This window comes from Emydura macquarii, unplaced genomic scaffold (genome assembly GCF_026122565.2).
Source record: "Emydura macquarii macquarii isolate MOO-44397 ecotype Brisbane River unplaced genomic scaffold, CSIRO-AGI_Emac_v2 contig_3321, whole genome shotgun sequence".
NCBI classification, from domain to species: Eukaryota; Metazoa; Chordata; order Testudines; family Chelidae; genus Emydura; species Emydura macquarii.
Window position 1 is genome coordinate 40528 of NW_027133458.1, and position 20638 is coordinate 61165.

The window sequence follows — 20638 nt, forward strand, 5'->3', positions numbered from 1 at the left end:
GCAACAGCAGCTCAGGATGTGCAAGGAAGGAGAAAGGGACAGACCTGACGGGAGGGGAGAAAGGACGTAGAGACTAAAAGGAGCCAGCACAAGTAATTCTTCCTCAAAATGGCACAAAGCTCAACAACCATCCTGATGGAAAATAGGTCTGAGAGCATATCTCATCAGCGCTGGTGGTCTGGAAGTCACAGAAAGGCCGAGTGATGGGGTGTGTGGAGATGGGGGAAGAGAGGTGATTCTGACAGAGATCAGGTGATGAAACTTAGCAATGTAGAGGGCAGTGCTTGGTGATGGAGTGATAAGACATAAGGTGTGAGGAACTTCTGAAACTGTGAACTTCCACAAGGCTCAGTTCAACCAAATAGGGGCAGAGCACTCTTGATTACCGAGGAAACATGCAGGTTTAAAGTCAGTGGCCCCAGGTGATCACAGTCTGCAGATGTATTTTCCCACTTTGTTACGAAGTTCTTTAGTTTTGACCCCATAAATAATTGGATTGAGCATGGGGGGCACAAGGAGATAGAGGCTGTCCAAGAGGATGTGAATGTGGCCAGCGATGTTCTGACCGAACCTTTGTGTCAGGGTGGAGAAGAGGACGGGAGAATAAGACATCAGTATCACACAGATGTGGGCTGTGCAGGTGTTGAGGGCTTTCTGATGGGCTTTCTTGGAGGAGATTCTCAGGACGGCCCTGATGATCTGCCCATAGGTTAGGCCAATGAGCGTCAGGTCTAACCCGATGGTCATTAATATTATCACCAGTCCATACGTCCGATTGACTCTGGTGTCCCCACACGAGATCTTCACCAAAGCCATGTGCTCGCAGTATGTGTGGAGGATAACACGGGTGGCACAGAATGGCAGCCTCTGCAGTATCAGGGGCAATGGCAGAACCAAGAGAACAGCTCGTATCAAACCCACTAACCCTAGCTTAGCGATTCGTGCGTTGGTGAGGATGGTGTCATATCTTAGAGGGTTACATATGGCGATGTAGCGATCAAAGCCCATTGTCACGAGGACGGCTGAGTGCATAGCATCAAACAGGTAAAGGAAAAACATCTGGGTGAGGCAGCCATCCACAGTGATGCCTTTGAAATCGAACCAAAATATGCTCAGTGCCTTCGGCACAACGCAGGTAGACGTACCGATCTCTGTGAGTGCCAACATGAAGAGCAGCAGGTACATGGGCTTGTGCAGGGTCTCCTCTTTGGCGACAACAAACAGAAGTGTGAAATTTCCCAAGAGACTGATGATGTAGAATGTAGAGAAAGGGATGGAAATCCAGATGTGGGCAGCTTCCAGCCCTGGGATGCCGTTTAGGATGAATGTTATTGGGCCGGAGGAGGTAAGGTTGAAAGCTGACATGAGTGGGTCTGGTCACCGATCATGCTCAGAAATATTCAGATGCCTGTGAAGGTAAGCCCAACGAGGGGGTTACACACGTGATAAGAAAGAACACTTTAAATATTTTATAGTTCCAACAATCTAGAAATGGGGGTGAGCAGTGAGGTGAGTACATTATTCCCCTCTAGATGGCACTGGTGAGGCAACATTTGGAGTATTGTGTCCAGTTTTGAGTCCCCAACTACAGGCAGAATGTATATAATTTGGAGAGTATCCAGTGGATGTAGTAAGAAGTGAGAACTTAAGGCCTGTAAAACAGGCTAAGGCCTAAATGGAAAAAGCCGAGTGAACAGAAGTATAAGGGGTCACTCAAGTGAACTGAAACTGGTGCAGGAAAGTGCTGATACTGCAAGATTGTAAGACTGCCAAAATATTACTAAAATATGTAGTAGGTATAGGAGGTACCAAGATACTAACTCTCTGAAATGACACTTTTATGGATAGAAATGATACATGGAGTGGTGTTGCCCAAATCAGCCAATCAACGGAAGAAAGTGGTATTAGACTACGTCAGGAGGGTGGCAACTACCTATGTCAAAGGGGGCAGAACGAAAGTGTGTGTAACAATGTATAAAAGAGGGTGTCAGAAGGAATACTGGCGTCCGGTCTAGGCGATAACGGAAAGTCCCGCCGTTGGGCTGAGACCATTGTAATGCCACCTATGTGAAACTGACCCAGAGATACTCTGTAAGTCATTTCTCATTGTGCTGCACGCAATAAACCTGGCCTGGGTGCCTTTGTTGCTCAGCTAATCTGTGGTCGTGTCAACTCATTCTATCGTGAGAGCCGTCTCAGTTTCCTGATCAGAGCTGGGACAGCATCTACACAGGGACACAGGCACGCAGTCTACACTGATAAACATCGGTGACCAACACACCGAGAACAACAGTGGAGAACAACAAAAAATATTAGGGGGCTGGAGCACATGACTTATAAGGAGCAGCTGAGGGAACTAAGCTTGTTTAATCTGAGGAAGAGAAGAACGATGGGGGAGTTGATAGCAGTGTTCAACTATCTCAAGCAGGGTTCCACAGAGGATGGAGCTAGGCTGTTCTCAATGGTAGTAGTGATAGAATTAGGAGCCATGGTCTCAAGTTGCAGTGGGGGAGGTCTTAGTTGGATATGAGGAAAATCTTTTTAACTAGGAGGGTGGGGAAGCACTGCAATGGGTTACCTCTGGAGGTGATAGAATCTCCATCCCTTGAGGTTTTCAAGGCCCAGCATGAAAAAGCCCTGACTGGGATGATTTATTTGGGGTTGTTCTTGTTTTCAGTACGGGGTTGGATTAGATGACATCCTGAGGTCCCTTCCAAACCTAATATTCTACAATTTTCACAAGGTAGCAAATTAGTTAGGGCATAGACCCGTCGCAAAACATTCTTAGAGGGAGCTTAGCAAACCCAGTGAACAATGAGCATGATGGGAGATGACGTTCTATGTCAATAAGTAAAACATATACGCCTAATGGAGGGAATAGCTTGAACTCCTCAAACACCTTAGAAGGTTCTAATTTAACTGTATGAACTCAGGACAGGGACTTGGTGTAATGGTTTACAGCTCTGTGAAACCCTGCTGAAAGTGTAAGTATGGAAAAAAACTAAGCAAAACCTTGGGACACAGGAGGGGTGGGATGGGGAATAATACTGAAAATTCAATGGCATGTGATCAATATATCAATGCTTCACCCTCCTCTGGACTTCTGTGTGCAGTAGTGAGCACCCTTCTTAAACAGGATTTTGCAGAACTAGAAGGGTTGAAGGAAGGACAACGAGACAGATCAAGGGCCTGGGGAAACTCACCTAGGGAAAGAGGATGAAAAACCTGGGATGGTTATCTAAGAAAGAAAGGAAATAAGGGGGATTTGAGAAGAGCCCATTAAATGTTGACTCGTAGACGGTATATGAAGAATGTGTTCTCTCTGTCTCGTAACACAAGGTCAAGAGGATATTCAATTAAATCAAAACATGGCAAAGGCACAATTGATTACAAAATGAATGTTTTCTTCACTCAGTACATAATTAGACAGAGAAACTCATTGCCACAAGATGAAGTCGAGGGCAGAACCTAAGGAAGACTCTGAAAGGTTTTTTGGACATTTACATGGATAGTAAGACTCTTCCTTTACAATAGATACAGCTAAATAAATATCTGGAAACCCTGTATGCCTGCGTGTTTGAGTGCACAAGCCAATCTCTATCTAGGTGACACCCTCAAGACGGTCAGGTTTTCCCCCAAACACCTTCTTCAGCACCCCTGGGCACTGGCTGTCAGAGAGAGGACATTTGTCTAGAAAAACCATAGATTTGATCTGCAATGCAATTCCTCTTTTGGAAATGAGCCAAATTTGTCCCATGGAAGTACACATTATCATGCCAGGCTGGGACTTTGTGCTCTGCTACTTCCCTTGTTTCTTTTGGTGAGATACATTTAGTTTTTCTGCTTTATTAACTGACAAGGGTAAGCAGAGACATCCATCAGCAACTCAGCTGCTTACCCTTCTCAGGGCTGAATACTGATAATGTTTGCAAATGTCAGAAAACATTGGGGGAACATAAACAATGAATAGGACGGGTCACGGAATAACAGCAATCAGGACTTGTGGGTAAACTGGGTCGAAGCAAAGGACATGCATTCTGAGAACAGAGAAGGTAGGCGATACTTACATGTTGCGGGACTCTCTTGTCGGAAGCAGTGACTCAGAACAAGATTTGTGAAGGGGTAATTAGCTAAACATGAGCTCTCTGCGTGACGCTATGGCCAAAAGAGTTAACATGATCTTAGCACGATAAACAGGGGAATCTCAAGTAGAGGGAGAGAAGTTATTTTACCTCTTTCTTTGGCACTGGTGCAATTGCTGCTGGAATAATGTGTCCAGTTGTGACGCCCACAATTAAAGCTGGATGTTCATCCACTGAAGAGGATTCAGAGAAGATTCACAAGAATGTTTAAAGACTAGAAATCCTGCCTTAGAGTGATAGCCTCAAAGTGCTCAATCTTTTTAGTGTATGTGAAATGGCTAAGGGGTGACTTGATAACAGTCTACAAGTACCCACAAAGGGAACACATATTGAAAAATGGGCTTTTCTGGCTAGCATAGGTAGTTTTAACACCATCCAATGCCTGGAAGTTGAAATTAGACAATTTATGACTATAAATGATGTGTACATTTTTTAAACAGAGTGAGTAATTAACCATTGGAGCAATTCACCAAGGCTCATGACAGATTGTCCATCACTGAGAATTTCTAAACCAAGGTTGGATGTTTCTCTGTAAACACTGTTCTAGGAATTCCTTGGGGGCAGGTCTCTGGCCTGTGCTGTACAGATCAGACTAGATGATCACAGTGGTGACTTCTGGCCCGGGGCTCTGTGAACACGTCCCTGCAGCACATACAGGAGTCAGCTGGAGGCTTTTTTTTTAATTCATGACAGTGCTGAATTTATTCCCACAGGGAAAAAGTCTCATGTGACTTTGAAGCTTTGAAAATGACACTCTAGGCGTGTTCTTCACAGGTGTGAGACTTCCCGTGAGCTACTGCCTGAAAGAACATTTCATATAATCAAAATACTGACGTTACCCCATAAAATCTGCACCTTGAGAAATGCATGTACAACTGTCCTATTAATGGCTAACAGACCTGGCTAACAAATGACCCCAAAGAGTGCCGGATGCACCGTCTGTGTCCCAGTGGCTCACTGTGTCAGCCAGTGGTGAAGGGCTCCTGCACATGGCAGCTGTATTTACCTAGGCACTGACATGACCCAGAAATGCCAGCTCTCTTTATATACTGTGCCCACTTCCCAGCTTGCTCGTTGTTCTTGTGTAGTGGCCCCCGAAGCCCCACCCAGTGTGTGTGGGAGGAACAAAAGCAGCAGCCTAGGTGCCTTGTCATCTGCTACTCGGGGTGTGACGTTCTTCATTGGAGAGAATCTATCACTTTTGTTCCCCTTGGAAAGGGAGCAGCTGGGACGGGGGCACCTCACCCCTGCAGAGAAAGAGTTGTGGGGAGCTTGAGGCGGCTCAGAAGCTGTGGGAGCCACGGGTGACTGGGAAGCCTGGAGAAGATGCTGGAGACGAGCGTACTGTTGGAGTCAGGGCAGCCTGGGATGGGGAAGGAGATTATGAACAGGCTGTCAGATCTGATGGGAGACAGAACCAGCTGAGGAGCAAAGATCAATAGTTCTTTCCACTGGGGAAATGCCAGAAGTTGCACAATTATCTTTCAAAAACTATTTAAAAAAAATCGGAAAAAAAAATGTGACATCCAGGCTACAATTCTCTGGCTCACCCAGGGAAAGAGTCTCTGAGACTGCCCAGACACACTGGGGAGAGGAAGCTCCCAGCACTGGCCTCGGACCAACAATCAGAGGAAAATTTGAATTTCAGCAGTGCTGCCCACCTGTCTGTGCCCCACGCCCTGCCCCCACAACCCACATCACTGCCACACAGTGATCCCACTCACCTAGGACAAACACCACATGCCGGACACACCACACAGTGACAATTCGTACAAATATCTACACAGCCTGGGTTAACCTCTGTGTCTGCCCACACCAGGGAAATGGGGGATGGAGGAGGAGCAGCCTGCACAGCCTGTCCGGGGGTGAAGAGAACCCCAGCAGCAGCTCAGCGTGTGCAAGGGAGAGGAGAGGGGCAGACCCGAGGGGAGGGGAGAGAGGACGGGGAGACTAAAAGGAGTCAGCTTGAGTAACTCTTGCTCAAAACGACACAAAGATTTAGCGTATTCCTGCCAGCTGGAAACAACTTCCTGATGGTGCCTTTACATGCTGACCATTGCTGAAGTTTTCAGGAAAATGTTGTTTGATTGGTCAGAGGGGGAGGGACAAGCTAGAGAGAGTAATGTGTCAGACACAATCTACTACAGTGTGTCCACATTACAGACACGCGTCTGGTCCCGGAGATCGCAGTTACAGCTCTTCTGTGTGAAATAGGCAGGATGTCCATTCCCTATTTTGTCCTGAATGAGTCTGAAGGATGACCCCCCATTTTATGTGGCTTTCTGAGACCGGGCATGAAAGATGGGGATTTCAAAACACAGGGGTCCTGATTTTGCTCTCAGTGATGCCAGTGTCAATCTGGAGTGAGCCACTGAAGGCAGAACGTGAGAGCAGAATCTGGCCAGTCTGTAAAACCCTGTGTGACCCTTTTATGTTCTGAAATTGGATATTATAAATACCCATTGCAAAGGATATGGCTACACGTCTTAAGCTGGCAGTAAAGTTGCTGAATTGTAGAACTTGAGCGTGGCACAGAAAAAACTCACAGACCAAAAAAAAGGGAGATACTGAGACAGATGGAAGAATTCAGTAAGAGACAAGGTAATTATCTTAAAGAAAATATTTGTCTAGACTATTTCCAATAAATCTTTAGTTCCAGTTTTAAATCCCTTCATGTTTCAGACAATACTAAACAGTTCAAGTCCCTGTGGTGGAGAATTCCTGCTCAGACTATTCTTGACTGGAACCTTCCCGAGCCCTTAGCACTGACATTATTGCAGAAACAGGCAACTCACCAGAATCCCACACAGCAGAGAGAGGAAATCTTGTTACTGTGACCCGAGAATGAGTGTACGTCTGACACTTGCAGTGTTGGACAGGGACATTTATGAATCCCCTATAGAGTCCCTGAGGACTCTCAGGCTGGCCAGGACTCCGGGACAATTCCCTGCGCTCTGTGAGCAGTGGTAACAGTAGAAAACAGACCCTGGAGAATTTCAGCCAAAGAGCCTCCCCCGAGAGTGAAGAAATGATTAACCGATAACAGAGACTCAGATTGTCAGGGCAAACTGTGTCTTGCAGACTTGCTAGAGTTGTCCTGCACTGCTAAAACCCCAGAGAGCAAAGAAGAGCAAAGGGTTAGACGTGCTCATTTATCTAACAGCATTTCTGTGCTGCTGCTCATTGTCATAGAACCTGAGCATCTGCTGCTTCTTCCACACACAGTAACAGTCCCTCCCATCCGATAGCCTCTCTGACAGAGCGCAGCACAGATTGCCCCAGCTTAGTCATAAACCCCTCAGGGTGCAAGATCCTGTCATAGGGAAGTGCAGTTTCCTGAGCCCCCTTCAGTGATCAGCACGTGCCTCAAAACCTGTGGACTGACGGCCTTTGTCTTTTTATCCCAGCTACAGTAACTGCACCGGCTGTCATTGCGGTGGGGATGATGCAGGAAGATGTTCAGAGGCGAGTGAGGTGCCCATTGTCCATCCACATTCAATGGGACTCTGCTGCTCACTGCCCTTGTGCCTTTCACAACATCCCTCTGGGGTCTAGTGGATCATGCGCTGGTCTGGAACTCACGAGACCTAGTCAATTCCTATCTCATAATCTGGATACTGCACACCCTGCCCCGCACACTGTGCGTTCCTGCCCCAGTCCTGAGCCCCTATGCTCCCCCTCCAGGGTCCCCACAACTCCTGCTAATATCCCCAATCCAGTCTTGTGGGAACTGTAGTTAATCTACAGCTTTGAAAGTCTCCTCGTATTGTTTTCATTGGCCTCTCAGCATTCGTGTCCCATTTTCAACTGTCCATGAAATATGGCTGTGGGGAATCACATCTCATCCAGGTCAGGGAAAAAACGGTTCTTGACCTTTCGTAACTGTTGTTCTTCCGTACGTCTGTCTCATGTCCGTTCCAATGTAGGTGTGTGTGCAACGCGCTCCGCCAACTGAAGGCTTTTCCCTTAGTAGTATCTGCTGGTCCCTTCTAGTAATTCCTGGAGTCGTGTCCTCATGGCGCTCGTACATGGGACCCTGCTGACCCTCCACCTGCTCTGCTCTGTTCCTTCTTGCCAGGTCACTCCAACTGAGGGGCAGCTGGGGGAGTCTTGGAATGGACATTTAGAAGAAGGGTCAGTGGACATGGCCCAGGGAACACTGCTAGGACATGTGAAATGTTGTGGGGATGGGAGAAAGGCGTCACAACCACTGACTCCTCTGTCTCCTGCACCAGGAGCTTCCCCGTCCTGGATCCCACTGTCCAAGGGCCAGCAGGAGGCTGACGAGGCAGATAGGGGGTTGAGATTTTGTGGGGCCATGGGTGTGTGTATAGGAAGAGATGTGGGGGGGAAGACCTTCCAGAACGTCAGCAGGAGGCTTTGGGGGAGCAAGGAGGATCTGAGACCTGGCGCATCGCAGCTCCGTGTGGGCCGAGCTCTGCTTGTCCCACAGAAAGGGCAGGTGTCGGGTGTCCATGACCCACTCCAGCCACCTGCCCCTGCTCACAGTTCTATTCATGACCCAACACTGAAGCCCCCATGGGAGCAGGGGGGAGTAGAGAATGGCCCATTGAGATCTGCTCTCCAATGGTGCCAATGTGACCCCCTGCTAGGTGTTTGGCTGGCCCACAGGTGAGGAAGCGCACTGTCTGCAGTACAAGCATGGAGGTGTTCTCTGGGCATGGGTCATAGGCCAGCATAAGACTTGCGGAGGAGAAGGGGTGCACAGGAAGCAGCTGGGGAGACTCATGGGGCACCTGGCCCAGTGTTGAGCTCTGCAGGGTCAGATAGCCTGTTGCAGCACCACCCTATTGTAGATGCTGCTTGAGATACGTGAGCAAGGCAGAGGCCTTGTAGTTGGCATCAACTAGTTTCCTCAACATTATTTTTATAGTTTGATTGGTTCGTTCCACCATCCCAGATGACTAAGGTTTATATGGGATGTGTAGTCTCTGCGGGACTTCCATTAATTTAAGGCAGTTCTTAAAGAACTGTCCAGTAAAATGTGATCCCTGATTTGATTTTACTTTACAGGGATCTCCATTGAGAGAAAACTTGTTTTACTAGTTCCATGGCTGTGGATTTTTCGGAGTAGTAAACTTTGCTGCCAACCATTGGATGTATTTTAACAACGAAGCATACTTGATGGGTGATCCATCCGAAGATGTGAATCCATTAGTTTCCCAATATGGTAGAAACTCTGTAAGAGAGTTGCACAGCCAGGCTGAGTCTAAAAACAGACAAATGGTTTGATGTGTAGAGATGTAGTGGTGTTGGAAAAATTGCACATTGTTCCAATACACAAGCTACTGCTGCTAATTCAGCATATTAGGCCGAATGTGGGGTGCATGAATATGCCTTCTCCCCAGGATTCTCCTTTTTCTTCTGGTGGAATTGCATAAATTCCAAACCCAGTAAAAGGGGTTTTTTTTTATGATAGTAACTAGATCCATTCACAAAGAGCTGGTACCCTTAAAGGAACCTTTTTGTATTAAGGGTAGGAAAAATTTTCTTGCCTCCCCCCTTTGATGGTGTTGTGCAGTATTTGGACACATATGTGTTAGAACAGACTTAACAGTTTGGTTTCTATATGGTTTGGCTTGATTTGGATAAGGGTATTGTTTTTGAGCTGGTAAATCTTGTCCTTCTACAATAACAGTGACTGCTATGCATCCACAATTATATTTGTGTGTAGCAAATGCATGTTCGCAGAGCAGAACTTGTAACTTAGGTTGGTCTGCGTGTTTAGCCACTATTTTTTTCATGTTGTAGCCTTCTGGTTCTGATTTCTCCTCTGGAGACACCATGCCACATTCAAGCATGGTCACTGGTGGGTTGTCAATTGCCTGTTCTGTAAAATATAACAACTGATTAATCAAATCAAGAACACTTTTTGTTTGTATAGGAAATTGGATGCTAGTAAACTATTTTTATTTATTTATTTATTTTTGGGGGGGGTTGCCAATTTCATTAGGGCAAAGATGTGAATTCTTTGCATGTGACCTATTTGTATTTTGATAGGTTTAAATAATATTGTTATGACCCGGTTATTTGCAAAAGTTGATAGCACTTTTGTCTGTCTTGAAGACAGAGGAGAAGAATAATTTTAATTATTATACATGAATAGTGCAATTAGCATTGCTGCCGCAGTAGCTATAATAACTTTATGTAGTGGCCCCTACTACTGCAGATAATGTGGGTCTTCCGCTTGCATCCTTGTTTAAAGGGACTATCACTTTATTTGGGGCCTAATGGCGTCATGCCAAATATTCTGCAGACAAGTTGTTCACGGTTCTCCAGCCATCTCCTCAGGTGCAACTAACCTTCTAACAGGGGAAACTGTCCATGGGAGAGAAGAAAATGAGTTAATGGAGGCCACAGGACGATTTGAGTGTACTGGGCCTTAGCTTTCCAATATTAGCTCAGTTAGACTTGTCCAAAGTTTTCGGACATCCTGGTGTTGTTCCTCCAAAGTTTGTTGCATCGCTTTTAGCATTGGCATGACCACATCTTCACTTTGACAGGGCGGTGATCTGAATTTCTGCGATCGTTATTGGTTCTTAGCTGTGTCTGAAAAGAAAGAAACACGATTCCGGAGCCCCACACGGGGTCCAAACGTATAATCCTGTCGAGGGGCACGCCCACTCGAAGATCCAGGATTATTCCATGGGTTAGAATTATTTTGCCAACGTTTGTTTTCAGGGAATTTAGGAACATCTTGGCGGATTCCTTGAGGTGATGTCCTCACAGGTCCCTCAATTTTTACTGTGGGATTGGTGTGTGGCTCCTGAAGCGTTGCAACAGGGAGCCCACGCTGACCTAACTTAAGGCCTCCCTGAGAATGTGCTTTAGCCAATAAGGCCAATGCATCCTTCAAGGAAGTGTCATCATTGACATGCATGTTAACCTTTTTCTGCAACTGTGGGAGAGAACTGTTGATTAATAAACTAACATATTGTGGCCCATCTATGTCCTCTCTCATATAACTGTGCCAAGCTGCACTTAACCGAAGATGAAATTGATGTGGAGATTCATTGGGTTTTTGCTTTAAATTCGATAGGATAGCTACTTCAGCTTGTCCTGGGTGTTGATTATATTCCAATAAGGCTACTGTTTCCTTAAAAGATTTCTCACCTACTCTATATTCAGGGGGTAATGTACTCCACAAAGCTCGATTTACTGTGAGCTGGAGGAGTTTAACCCAGTCTTCTCTCGGTAACCCAAACACTTTTGTCTTCTCTTGTACATGTTGTGCATGTACTGCAACAGAACTGTCCTCCATCATTCCTATTTGCTTAGCCACCAAATCAAGGGTTTTAATATCTGTAACTAATGCCACAGGACAATTTGAATTTGAATTTGATCTGATAATTTCTGGGGTTTGATTCTCCAATTTGGGAGATGAAGTTTTTTTATCCTGATTAGTATGCTCTTCATTAGAACTATTAGAGCCTTTCGTTGAACATTCTTCTGGGGTAGCTGGTGGATCAGGGTAGTTTTTCATTGAAGTTCTACATTCCCTATTTAAGGCTTCCCCACACTGGCGCAGGACATTTCCTAGTTCCTGAAGAGGTATAGTTGAGTGCTTTACAGGTACACCAGGAGATACTAGCATATACCAAGAGGTTGGTCTTGGTTCATGAAATTCAAAGGATTTAGGCAGTGCTTGTAATGATTGTTCAAATGATACCAAATGTTCACCTGAAGGTGCTAGAACTTTTGAATCATATGGTGCCAATGTAACATTAGGTTGGGGTACAGGGATAACATCCCTGTGCTGTTGCCTTACTCTCTGTTGCAATTTAGAAATTACTATATCACAGGCACTAGCTGCTTGTGTTACTTGGGAAACTGCATCTTCCAATCCCTGCACAATTACAGATTCTAAAGACACATTCTTTTCTCCAACAATAGCAGATGCTAATGGAGCAGATGTCTCCTCCTCTTTTGCTTCCCTTGTCTCATCCTGTACATCACCAGTTACCTCCTTTGAGATGACGTCTGACTCCTCCTCCTGCTGTGCCACTTTTCTTCCCTTTTCTTCTGACAGAACGCTTACAACTGCTTTACCACTAACTTCCTTTTTCAACTCCTCTTGCTGAGACACAACCTCCAACTTTGCTTTTAAAAGTACTGTGTCAGATTGAATTAACTTTCTCGCTTCTGCCAGTTGTTTTTCCTCTGTTGGTTCCACCGTTTTTATCCCTCTGCTTACTCTATTCAAAGAACTCTCAGCCGAAGTTTTAGTATTTGTGGGCTGATTCATCTTCTCTTTCACTAACATCTCACAAAACTTTTCCAACTTACTATTTTGTTCTAACAACTGACCACGCTCTGATTTATAATCATTTAGTGAGTCTTCCAACTTACTGATTTTCCCCTCTGCTTCCTGCACTTGATACCGACCTTGCTCTAACAATTTTCCCAACTCCAACTGGTTCTTTGAAACTTCATTTAATTGAATTATTAACTCCCGGTTAGTTTTTTCTTTCTCTTCTAAAGTTTCCTGAGCTTTTCTAAGTAACTTTTGTTCTACCTCCTGATCAAAAACCTGTTCAGAAATTATGTTACTGTATTTTAGTTGTCTTAAAACCCCTTGGTGTTTCTTAATATATTTCCAAAGCATTCCAAATAATTTCCAAAATAATAAGCACTTCCAAATAATAAGCATTTCCAAATAATTCTTCAAAGTAGAACCTCGGGCTACGCCCACAAATTCTATAGCTGCTACTTTACTCATTTTAAATGAATTTACTTACAATCTAAATAAAACAAACTATATAACGTTATTTGCTAGCTTACAATACTATGGTTAACCACTATTTTCTTTAAACTCTCAATCCAAGGCGTCCCTTCAATTACAAGAAGTAATAAAGAAATAATACCCCTGACTAGTCTCACTATATGTATTTTCTGTTACTTAAAACAAGTCCCAAAACCAAAAGGGTGGGGGTGAGTCCCTTCTCTTCCTTCGATAACTAACTTTTAGCTGATCGATAGGGTAGTTTACTCAGTCTGAATTACTATGGCTGGGGAAACTCATAGCAAGCAGATCGTGAGCACAGCACTGGATAAGTTGTTTGGGACTTAAGAGATACGGTGGCTTTTCCAGCGGCCTTTCCTAGCGGCTTTTCCAGCGGCTTCTTTAGCGGTTTTTATTAACAACGCAAACTCAACTTTCCAGCCACCACTATGTGTGGGTCACCGGGCCCTGGTGCTACTGCAATTCTTTATTTATTTATGGTACCTTTGATTAATAATATTTCTTCACTCCAAACGCCCCTTTAAATGTACATATCACTTTAATTATTATGCTACCCTTAAACATATGCCATACCTATAATAAACAAAACGGAAATAAAGGACCACAGAAACTTCTGGGAAAGCTGCCAAAAACCAGTCAAGGAAACCACACGTTTCCGTTTTAAGCAGCCTTCTCAAATGTTTATAAAAAGAAAACAACTTAACTCTTTCGCTCCCTAGTTTGATTAAAAATTCTTTTTTTCTTAAATTGATTGGTGGTCTCTAATTACCTGGTACCACCTTGAATTTACCTGCTATGTACTTTCCAGGTGTCCCATCTGGGGTGCCAATCTGTAGCCTGATTTTATAGTTATTAATTATTTGAATAGGGTAATAGGTTTGCCAATTGCTCTAATTAAAGGATTATGAGGTTCGTGTCCTAAATCAGGCTTCAGGTGAGTTTTATAAGGACACCGGGTACAACACAGGAAGAATTCCAGTGATAACCAGGATTTGTATAATTTTATAAATTTATTAAAATAATAAACAAATGACTGATATAGAGACAATAAAATGAATAATCAAATGGATAATGGATTAATACAATCTTAAATATAAAGACTTATTTGATAGATATATCTAAGATATGCTTTAAACTAGTATACTCACACCCTTCCTGGACTTGGTTGAAAGAGGTGTCTAATTTCTCAAGTTGGAGTTGAATGGAATAAGAACTGCTTCAAAGCTAAGAGCTGTAAGCTAAGACTAACATTACAACTTTAAGAACATAAAATAAAGAATGAATCTTAACACTAAATAAACTTTAAGCAAGGATAGCTGACAGTCGACTGCCCCGATGAGCTGCATTTGATCTTACTGATACCCTCAAGAATATGGATCCTCCTTCCAGGCCCATACTTGGTCTTTCCACCTCCAAACTTTTGGGGTATATATAATTTATTGGCTACTAGGTTTTTACGTATTATTGACGTATCCACATCCTTTTCCAGGTGGTCTTTTATCTCACCTTTGTTATTTCTAGCTTATTGTGGGTTTTGTGGTGTTCTTGTAAAGTCTCTTGGGCGTAATTGGGACAGCCCCTTCCCCTTTTAATGTCTCTTGACTTGTCTAGGGTAAAGGTTATGACCATATATGTCCTATCCTGTTATACATTGATACTTATCTAAGCCAAAGGTTAAATATATATATATATATATACTAACGGTAGCTGTCATCCAGGATGTGGCCTATAAGGTACTTTTGCATTACACCTGAATAAAATATATAATTGTATTATTTAATAGCACAATTGTATGAAAATATATGAGAAAAATATCTCTAATAATAATGCAAGCAAGCAGGCTAATTCTATAGGCTACACTGTGCAGCAGGGATGCTGCGGGTGGGACATGTTCTCTGGCGGTGGCCACACCCCCAGGCTCTAGGGGGAAGGACCCTTCTCCCAGTATCGCCCCCATCAAAGTCATGACACCCCTCCCAGACCAGCTTACACGACTTCTGGGCTGGGGCATCACCCTGCACTTGGACCCCCACAGGACACTCCTCGGCCTCCCCAGCCATTCATCACAGCCAGCTCCGGACGGTTCCCGATCCAGCTCCAGATCCAGCTTCAGTGCGGCTTGGCTCAGCTCTGCTCAGCTCCCTGGCCTGGCTTCTCTGTCCTCCCAGGAGAGGCTGAGGGAACTGAGTGTGTTTACTATACAGAAGAGACGAACGAGGAGAGATCTGATAGCAGCCTAGAATTACCTGAAGAGGGTTCCAGGGAGGATGGAGCTAGGCTGTTCTCAGTGATGGCAAATGACAGAACTAGGAGCAACGGTCTCAAGTTGCTGTGGGGGAGGTCTAGGTGGGATATAAGGAAAAAGTTTTTCACTAGGAGGGTGCTGAAGCACTGGAATGGGTTACCTAGAGAGGCAATGGAACCTCCATCCTTAGAGGTTTTTAAGGTTCGGCTTCACAAAGCCCTGGCTGGGATGATTTAATTGGGATTGGTTCTGCTTTGAGCAGGGGGTTGGACTAAATGACCTCCTGAGGTCCCTTCCAACCCTAATCTTCTAGGATTCTACGAGTCTATGAAATATAAAGAAAAGCAAACATAGACGAGTTACACGAATAATAAACAAAGACGCAACCTCAGGCTTTCGACATCTCTACTAGTCAATTTCCCTTATCTAATCCAAGTTACCTGTACTCACTGAAGAGTTTTGCAAAGGTTCTGGGGGTTTTTCCACCTTCCTCCTGAGCATGGGGCACATTTCACTTGCTGGTGGAGTCTCTGTACCTGAAAGTCATTAAACCATGATTTTAGAGAACTTTAATAACTCAGTAATCGGTCAGGGTCTATTACAGGAGCGGTTGGGGGAGGTTCTGTGGCCTGCATTGTGCAGAATGTCAGATTAGATGATCATATTGGTCCCATCTGACTTTAGAGTCTATAAGCCCATGTGTTTTCCTCATGCCCTCTGTCATCCAGGGGATTTAGTGTTTCCCAGACAGCACCCCCTTAGCTGCTGCAGAGTGACATAACCTGAGATATTTTGCGTATCATCTAGACCAATAAAGGGGTCTGTCCCCATCTGCCTTGTAACGTTGGGGGCTTTAACACTGTGCTGTAATGGGTCATGGCCCTGCACCAGTAACCAGCCCACAAGAATCTTGGTCTCACCCTGGCTTACAGCAGCCGACTTACTCCTTGCAGGGTGATGCCAACAGCCTCTGCAAACCCGTCTCCCCGAGTTCTCATCAAAGGGAAGCCCCAGAGGGGCCAGAGAAGCATCCCAGAAGGCAGAGCTGTGCAGGAGGCAGAACAGCAGTGCTGAGCCAGAGCCGGGCAGCTGGAGCAACCCAGACTAGCTGTGCCAACAGGGAGCCAGGGCTGATCTACAGCGGGGAGCAGTGGGGCCAGAGATGGGATAGCGGGTGCCGGCCATGCCACAAGTGACACGGCAGCCGAGCGTGGTGAGCGGCTGAGGAGACCAAGGCGGGGCCCAGGGCAGAGGGCTCAGTGCAGGAGACGTCACCAGACAAGAGGGCCTTGTAGGCTGGTGTGACACACTGTACCCCTTGTGCTGTGGTTTGTGTATCATTCATGTAAGGTGTTTTTGGAATGCTCATGGCATTCTGAACGTTATTGTTATGTAGTTTGTTTCCTGCAATGTCGTATGTATAGGTATGAAACTCTGGTAAGCAATATTCCCAAATGTGTGTCTCACATGGGTTGGATAGATCCAGGCAAACACAAAGCGGAGGGTTCACGCCTCGCAGAGACATACAAACAAGAACAATGGACTGGCTTGAGCACTTGATAAGGTGACGTTCATTTGACTCAAGTGGAGGAAACCAGGCCCATTGCTGGACGTAAAGAACACCTGACCCTGGGGGTGACGAGGAAATACGTTAAAGGCAGAGGTGATTTTTGTCACTGGAGCTCTCTCTTGTAATCCATCTATGAAGCAACATCAAGGAACTGGCAGACTGCCCATGGGGGTGGGGAGGCCTGGCTGAAGGACTCAGCTCAGCCAGCCTATGTGGTAAGATTAACGATCCAGGACTGCAAGGCGGCTGAAGTGTTCAGTTCAGTTTAGAATGCGATTTACCGTCTTTATTTCTTCCTGATCAATCTGACTCACGTTATTCTGGTTTATAATCACTTAAAATCTGTCTGCACTTGATAAACTTATTTGTTTGTTTTCTCTAAAGCAGTGCATGGGGTTTGGGTGTGTGTAGAGACTTCACTTAGAGTGACAGAGCTGGTGCATATCGATTTCTTTGATAAATAGACTTACCAATGAGTTTGCAAAATCCAGTGGGCAGCACTGAACTCTGTAAACAGCAGTTCCTAGGGCTGCATCTGGGACTGGGGATGTTCGTTTAGGGTCACACATTGAATAACCCCATGAGTGACTGGCCAGAAGCACTCATTCACTAGGTCAGGGACCTCTGGCTTGCAAGTGGCTGGGCGTCGGCTGACCCAGGAGTGGGGGTTCACACAATGAGGCAAGTGCAAGATGGTCCCAGGAGTGGGGGAATTGGGGTGACACAGCAATATACCACTCCAGATTGCAGATGGGAACATCACAGCTGGCCTCGGGGGGGGTTGGGTGGGGTGAGAGACATGACCCCAACAGGGGGCCGATGCTGGGGAAAAAAAGCCACTGACAATACTGCAGCTTTATGACCTTAGGTGGCTTTCCATCGGTCCCTGTGTGAGCAAGGTTCTTGCTCAATTTGACAAACTGAAGCTACCCTTACAGACAGACAAAGACACAGGAAGAAACTACAAGGCTGAACTTCTTTATCACACGTACAGTGGCCGGGCTAGAACCTGAGGCCTGTGGCCACCGCCAGAGCAGGTGTCTTATTCGTGGCATCAGTGCAGCACAGCCAGGGCCCAGGAGGGAGGCCTGGGATGTGTGAGGGACAGACTGTGAAGTTTTCTTTCACCCCAAAGACGGCCAGTTAGGGTGTCCCGGTGTCCACAGGGAAGAGCTCCTACTTTCCTTTAACCTTCCCCTTTTTTTCCTTATTTTTCTTACAGCTGCTGTTTAACAAGTTGTATCAGGCTTCAACTTAATGTAGTGATCAGTGGATCAGGGACCTGGCCGGTGAGGACAGAGCCACTCTAGTCCCTGTCCTGAGTGAGCACAATGAGAGTGGGCATCAAGCATCCCAAGAATCCTGGGATCCCCTTGTTGGGGTCACAAAGACTCTCCCACAGTGGAGAGAAGAAGGGGAGCCCTCGAGGCCAGGCCAGCCTCCGGTTAAAGGGAGCCAGAGCGAGGACTCAGATCCTTTCACTGTCGGATTCTACAGGGGCAAAGCAGAAGCTCACAACAGCAGGATCATCCCCCCACTTCCATTAGGGAACCGAGATAGACTGATGGGTTGGATTTTAGTGATGTGTAACTTGTGAAACCATCACATCAATGATAAAAGCTGAAATGTGTCACTTTGGGAAGCACACGTTCTGCGTAACGTGAATATAACATCACTGCATGGGATGGCTTCCTGGAGACTAGTATCGTATCAATGTTTTTTCCTGCACTATTTTATTTTTGGATTAGAGCAGTAAACATGACTGGCCTCTTGAAAATATTTCATAACAAATGAAAGCGTGGTCAAGCAATTGACTATACAGGTTATCAGCCAACATCATGAATCGCTCCTTCCTCTCCGATTTCGGTGCTTAGACATAATGAGGCACTCACAGAAATAATTCCTCTGAGCAAAAATGCTGTTGAAGGCCACGAGCCTTCAGCATTAAAGAAATGAGTGGAAAATATTCATGTTCTTTTTCTCATTGTGCACCTAAGAAAGATTCTGGAAACAGTAAATCGTGTTTCAAAACTGCTACAGTCCAAAGACACAGACCCCTGGAAAGCGGCAGTATTGCTTCCCAACGCCACTAACTAGTTTCAAACTGAGTTCAAAGAAGCCACATTTTCATCAAGTAAGTTATCAGGACAATGGGGCAGGCAAATCAATGTTGAAGAAGAAGAGAAGTGCTTGAGGAAGGCGAAGTGCCATTTTGAGGAGCTACGTGAAGGTGTGCAATTGGGTGTACAAACCCCACACTGGGCAGCCAGGGGGAAGGAACGGCTCTGGGCCCAGCCAGCCCCAGCTTATTTCAAGCTGGGCTTTATCTTGTTGCACCAAGACCTCAAGGTGCTGAATGCAGCAAAGTCCTGGCAAATGAAAATATACAGCCCGGAATCTCAGAACAAGACACCCCACCTTCGTATCGAAATCCGGAGAGTTTATTCAGAGGAAACTCAATGAGTTAATAGGGAAAAAAATGTTGTTGAAGTGTACAGCACTGTTAACACGAAGGCTATTGAGGCTTCTTACCGTGTGGATTTCCACATTGCAGCTAGAAATAGAAGTTTCTCACCTATATTGTCTGGCTTAGCAGCTTTGGCAAAGGATATGTGTGCGGTGACAATAGGAGATAAAGCAGCATCACAGCTAGACAGCTAGCTGTGTCTAACCACACAGTGTCATGCCGCACTGCGGAGATGCCAACTGATATAAAAGAGCAGCTCCTAGAAAGTGTTGGTCAGAGCCCATTTTATTCCATTCAGATGGATGAGTCCACAGATACATCAACTGCTGCACAGCTACTGGTGTGTATTCGCTTTGCTACAGCCATAGATTTAAAAGAGGAATCTCTCTTTTGCTGTCCACTTCCAACATGAGCAACTGGGGAAGAGCTTTAGAAACTATTAAATTTTGTTCGAGACACAGACAATCTTGACTGGGGACGTTGGTTTGGAATCTGCAGAGATGGAGCACAGTCTGTGACAGGATGGCAGAGCCGGCTTGTAACGAGGCTGCAGGAAGTGGCCCCTACAGCAACCTGGGATCATTGTATGATCCACGGACAGGCCTTTATAGTAAAGCTATTGAAATGGCTAATGGATCAACGAAATTTGGCTAAAAACCCCATAAAGATGGAATTAATTTTTTTAAACTAGAAAAAATGAAATCAGAAAATAATAAATCTAAAAGTCCACAATAATACAATGTACCCCAGTACCGCCGGGTCCAGTAAAATGTATTCTTTCCCCACCCATGTGGAGGCCCTGCGGGTGCCACATGTTTGTGTGTGCTCAGAAGCTAAAACATGGCATGCACCAGAAGGCAGCTCAGATTGTGATAAGTCTCGAGGCGTAAGCCCCACTCCCTGTGCCTGGTGGTTAAGAGCAGAGGAGGGCAGGGACAAGCCAGAAATGGATCATCCTGTGGTTTTCCAGGACAACAGTTCATTGGTAGCTCTCAGGAGAGTGCATCTGGCACACAGGGGCCATGCTACTTAGCCAGATGTTCCCCACACAATGGAATCACTTCACCTTGGCAATGAACATACAGGACGTTTTCTTAGATGGACTCCCTGACAGCCAACATGCCCAGTCTTGACAAGAGCAGCACAACTTCCATACCCTGCCTCCATGGGTAAACAAGGGCAGTTTGTGCTTGTCAGAGCAGGAAGGAAAATGGAGACAGATTCTAGTGACCACATGATCAGGGACTCCATTATAAGTGTGCTCAAGTGCAGGATTTCCCCAGCCTCTCTAAACGGAGAGCCCACCCACCTAACTTCTAAGACCATGGCCTAGCAAAGGCACTTCTACTTCGTGGGGACTGCCAGAAGTCAGTGTGACATAATTAGGCAAGTCTGTCAGATAATCCAGACCTTGAGAGAGTCTTTGAGAAGGGTGTGAAATTTTTCAGCC

At 45.5% G+C, this 20638-nt stretch overlaps 1 protein-coding gene across 1 annotated transcript; it reads right to left on the reverse strand.

Moving 5' to 3' along the window:
• Positions 1–426: 426 nt before the first annotated feature.
• Positions 427–1365, reverse strand: LOC137143333 (olfactory receptor 52P1-like). The gene has a single exon (XM_067533067.1). The coding sequence runs from the start codon at positions 1363–1365 to the stop codon at positions 427–429; it is 939 nt and encodes a 312-aa protein (XP_067389168.1).
• Positions 1366–20638: the final 19273 nt, after the last annotated feature.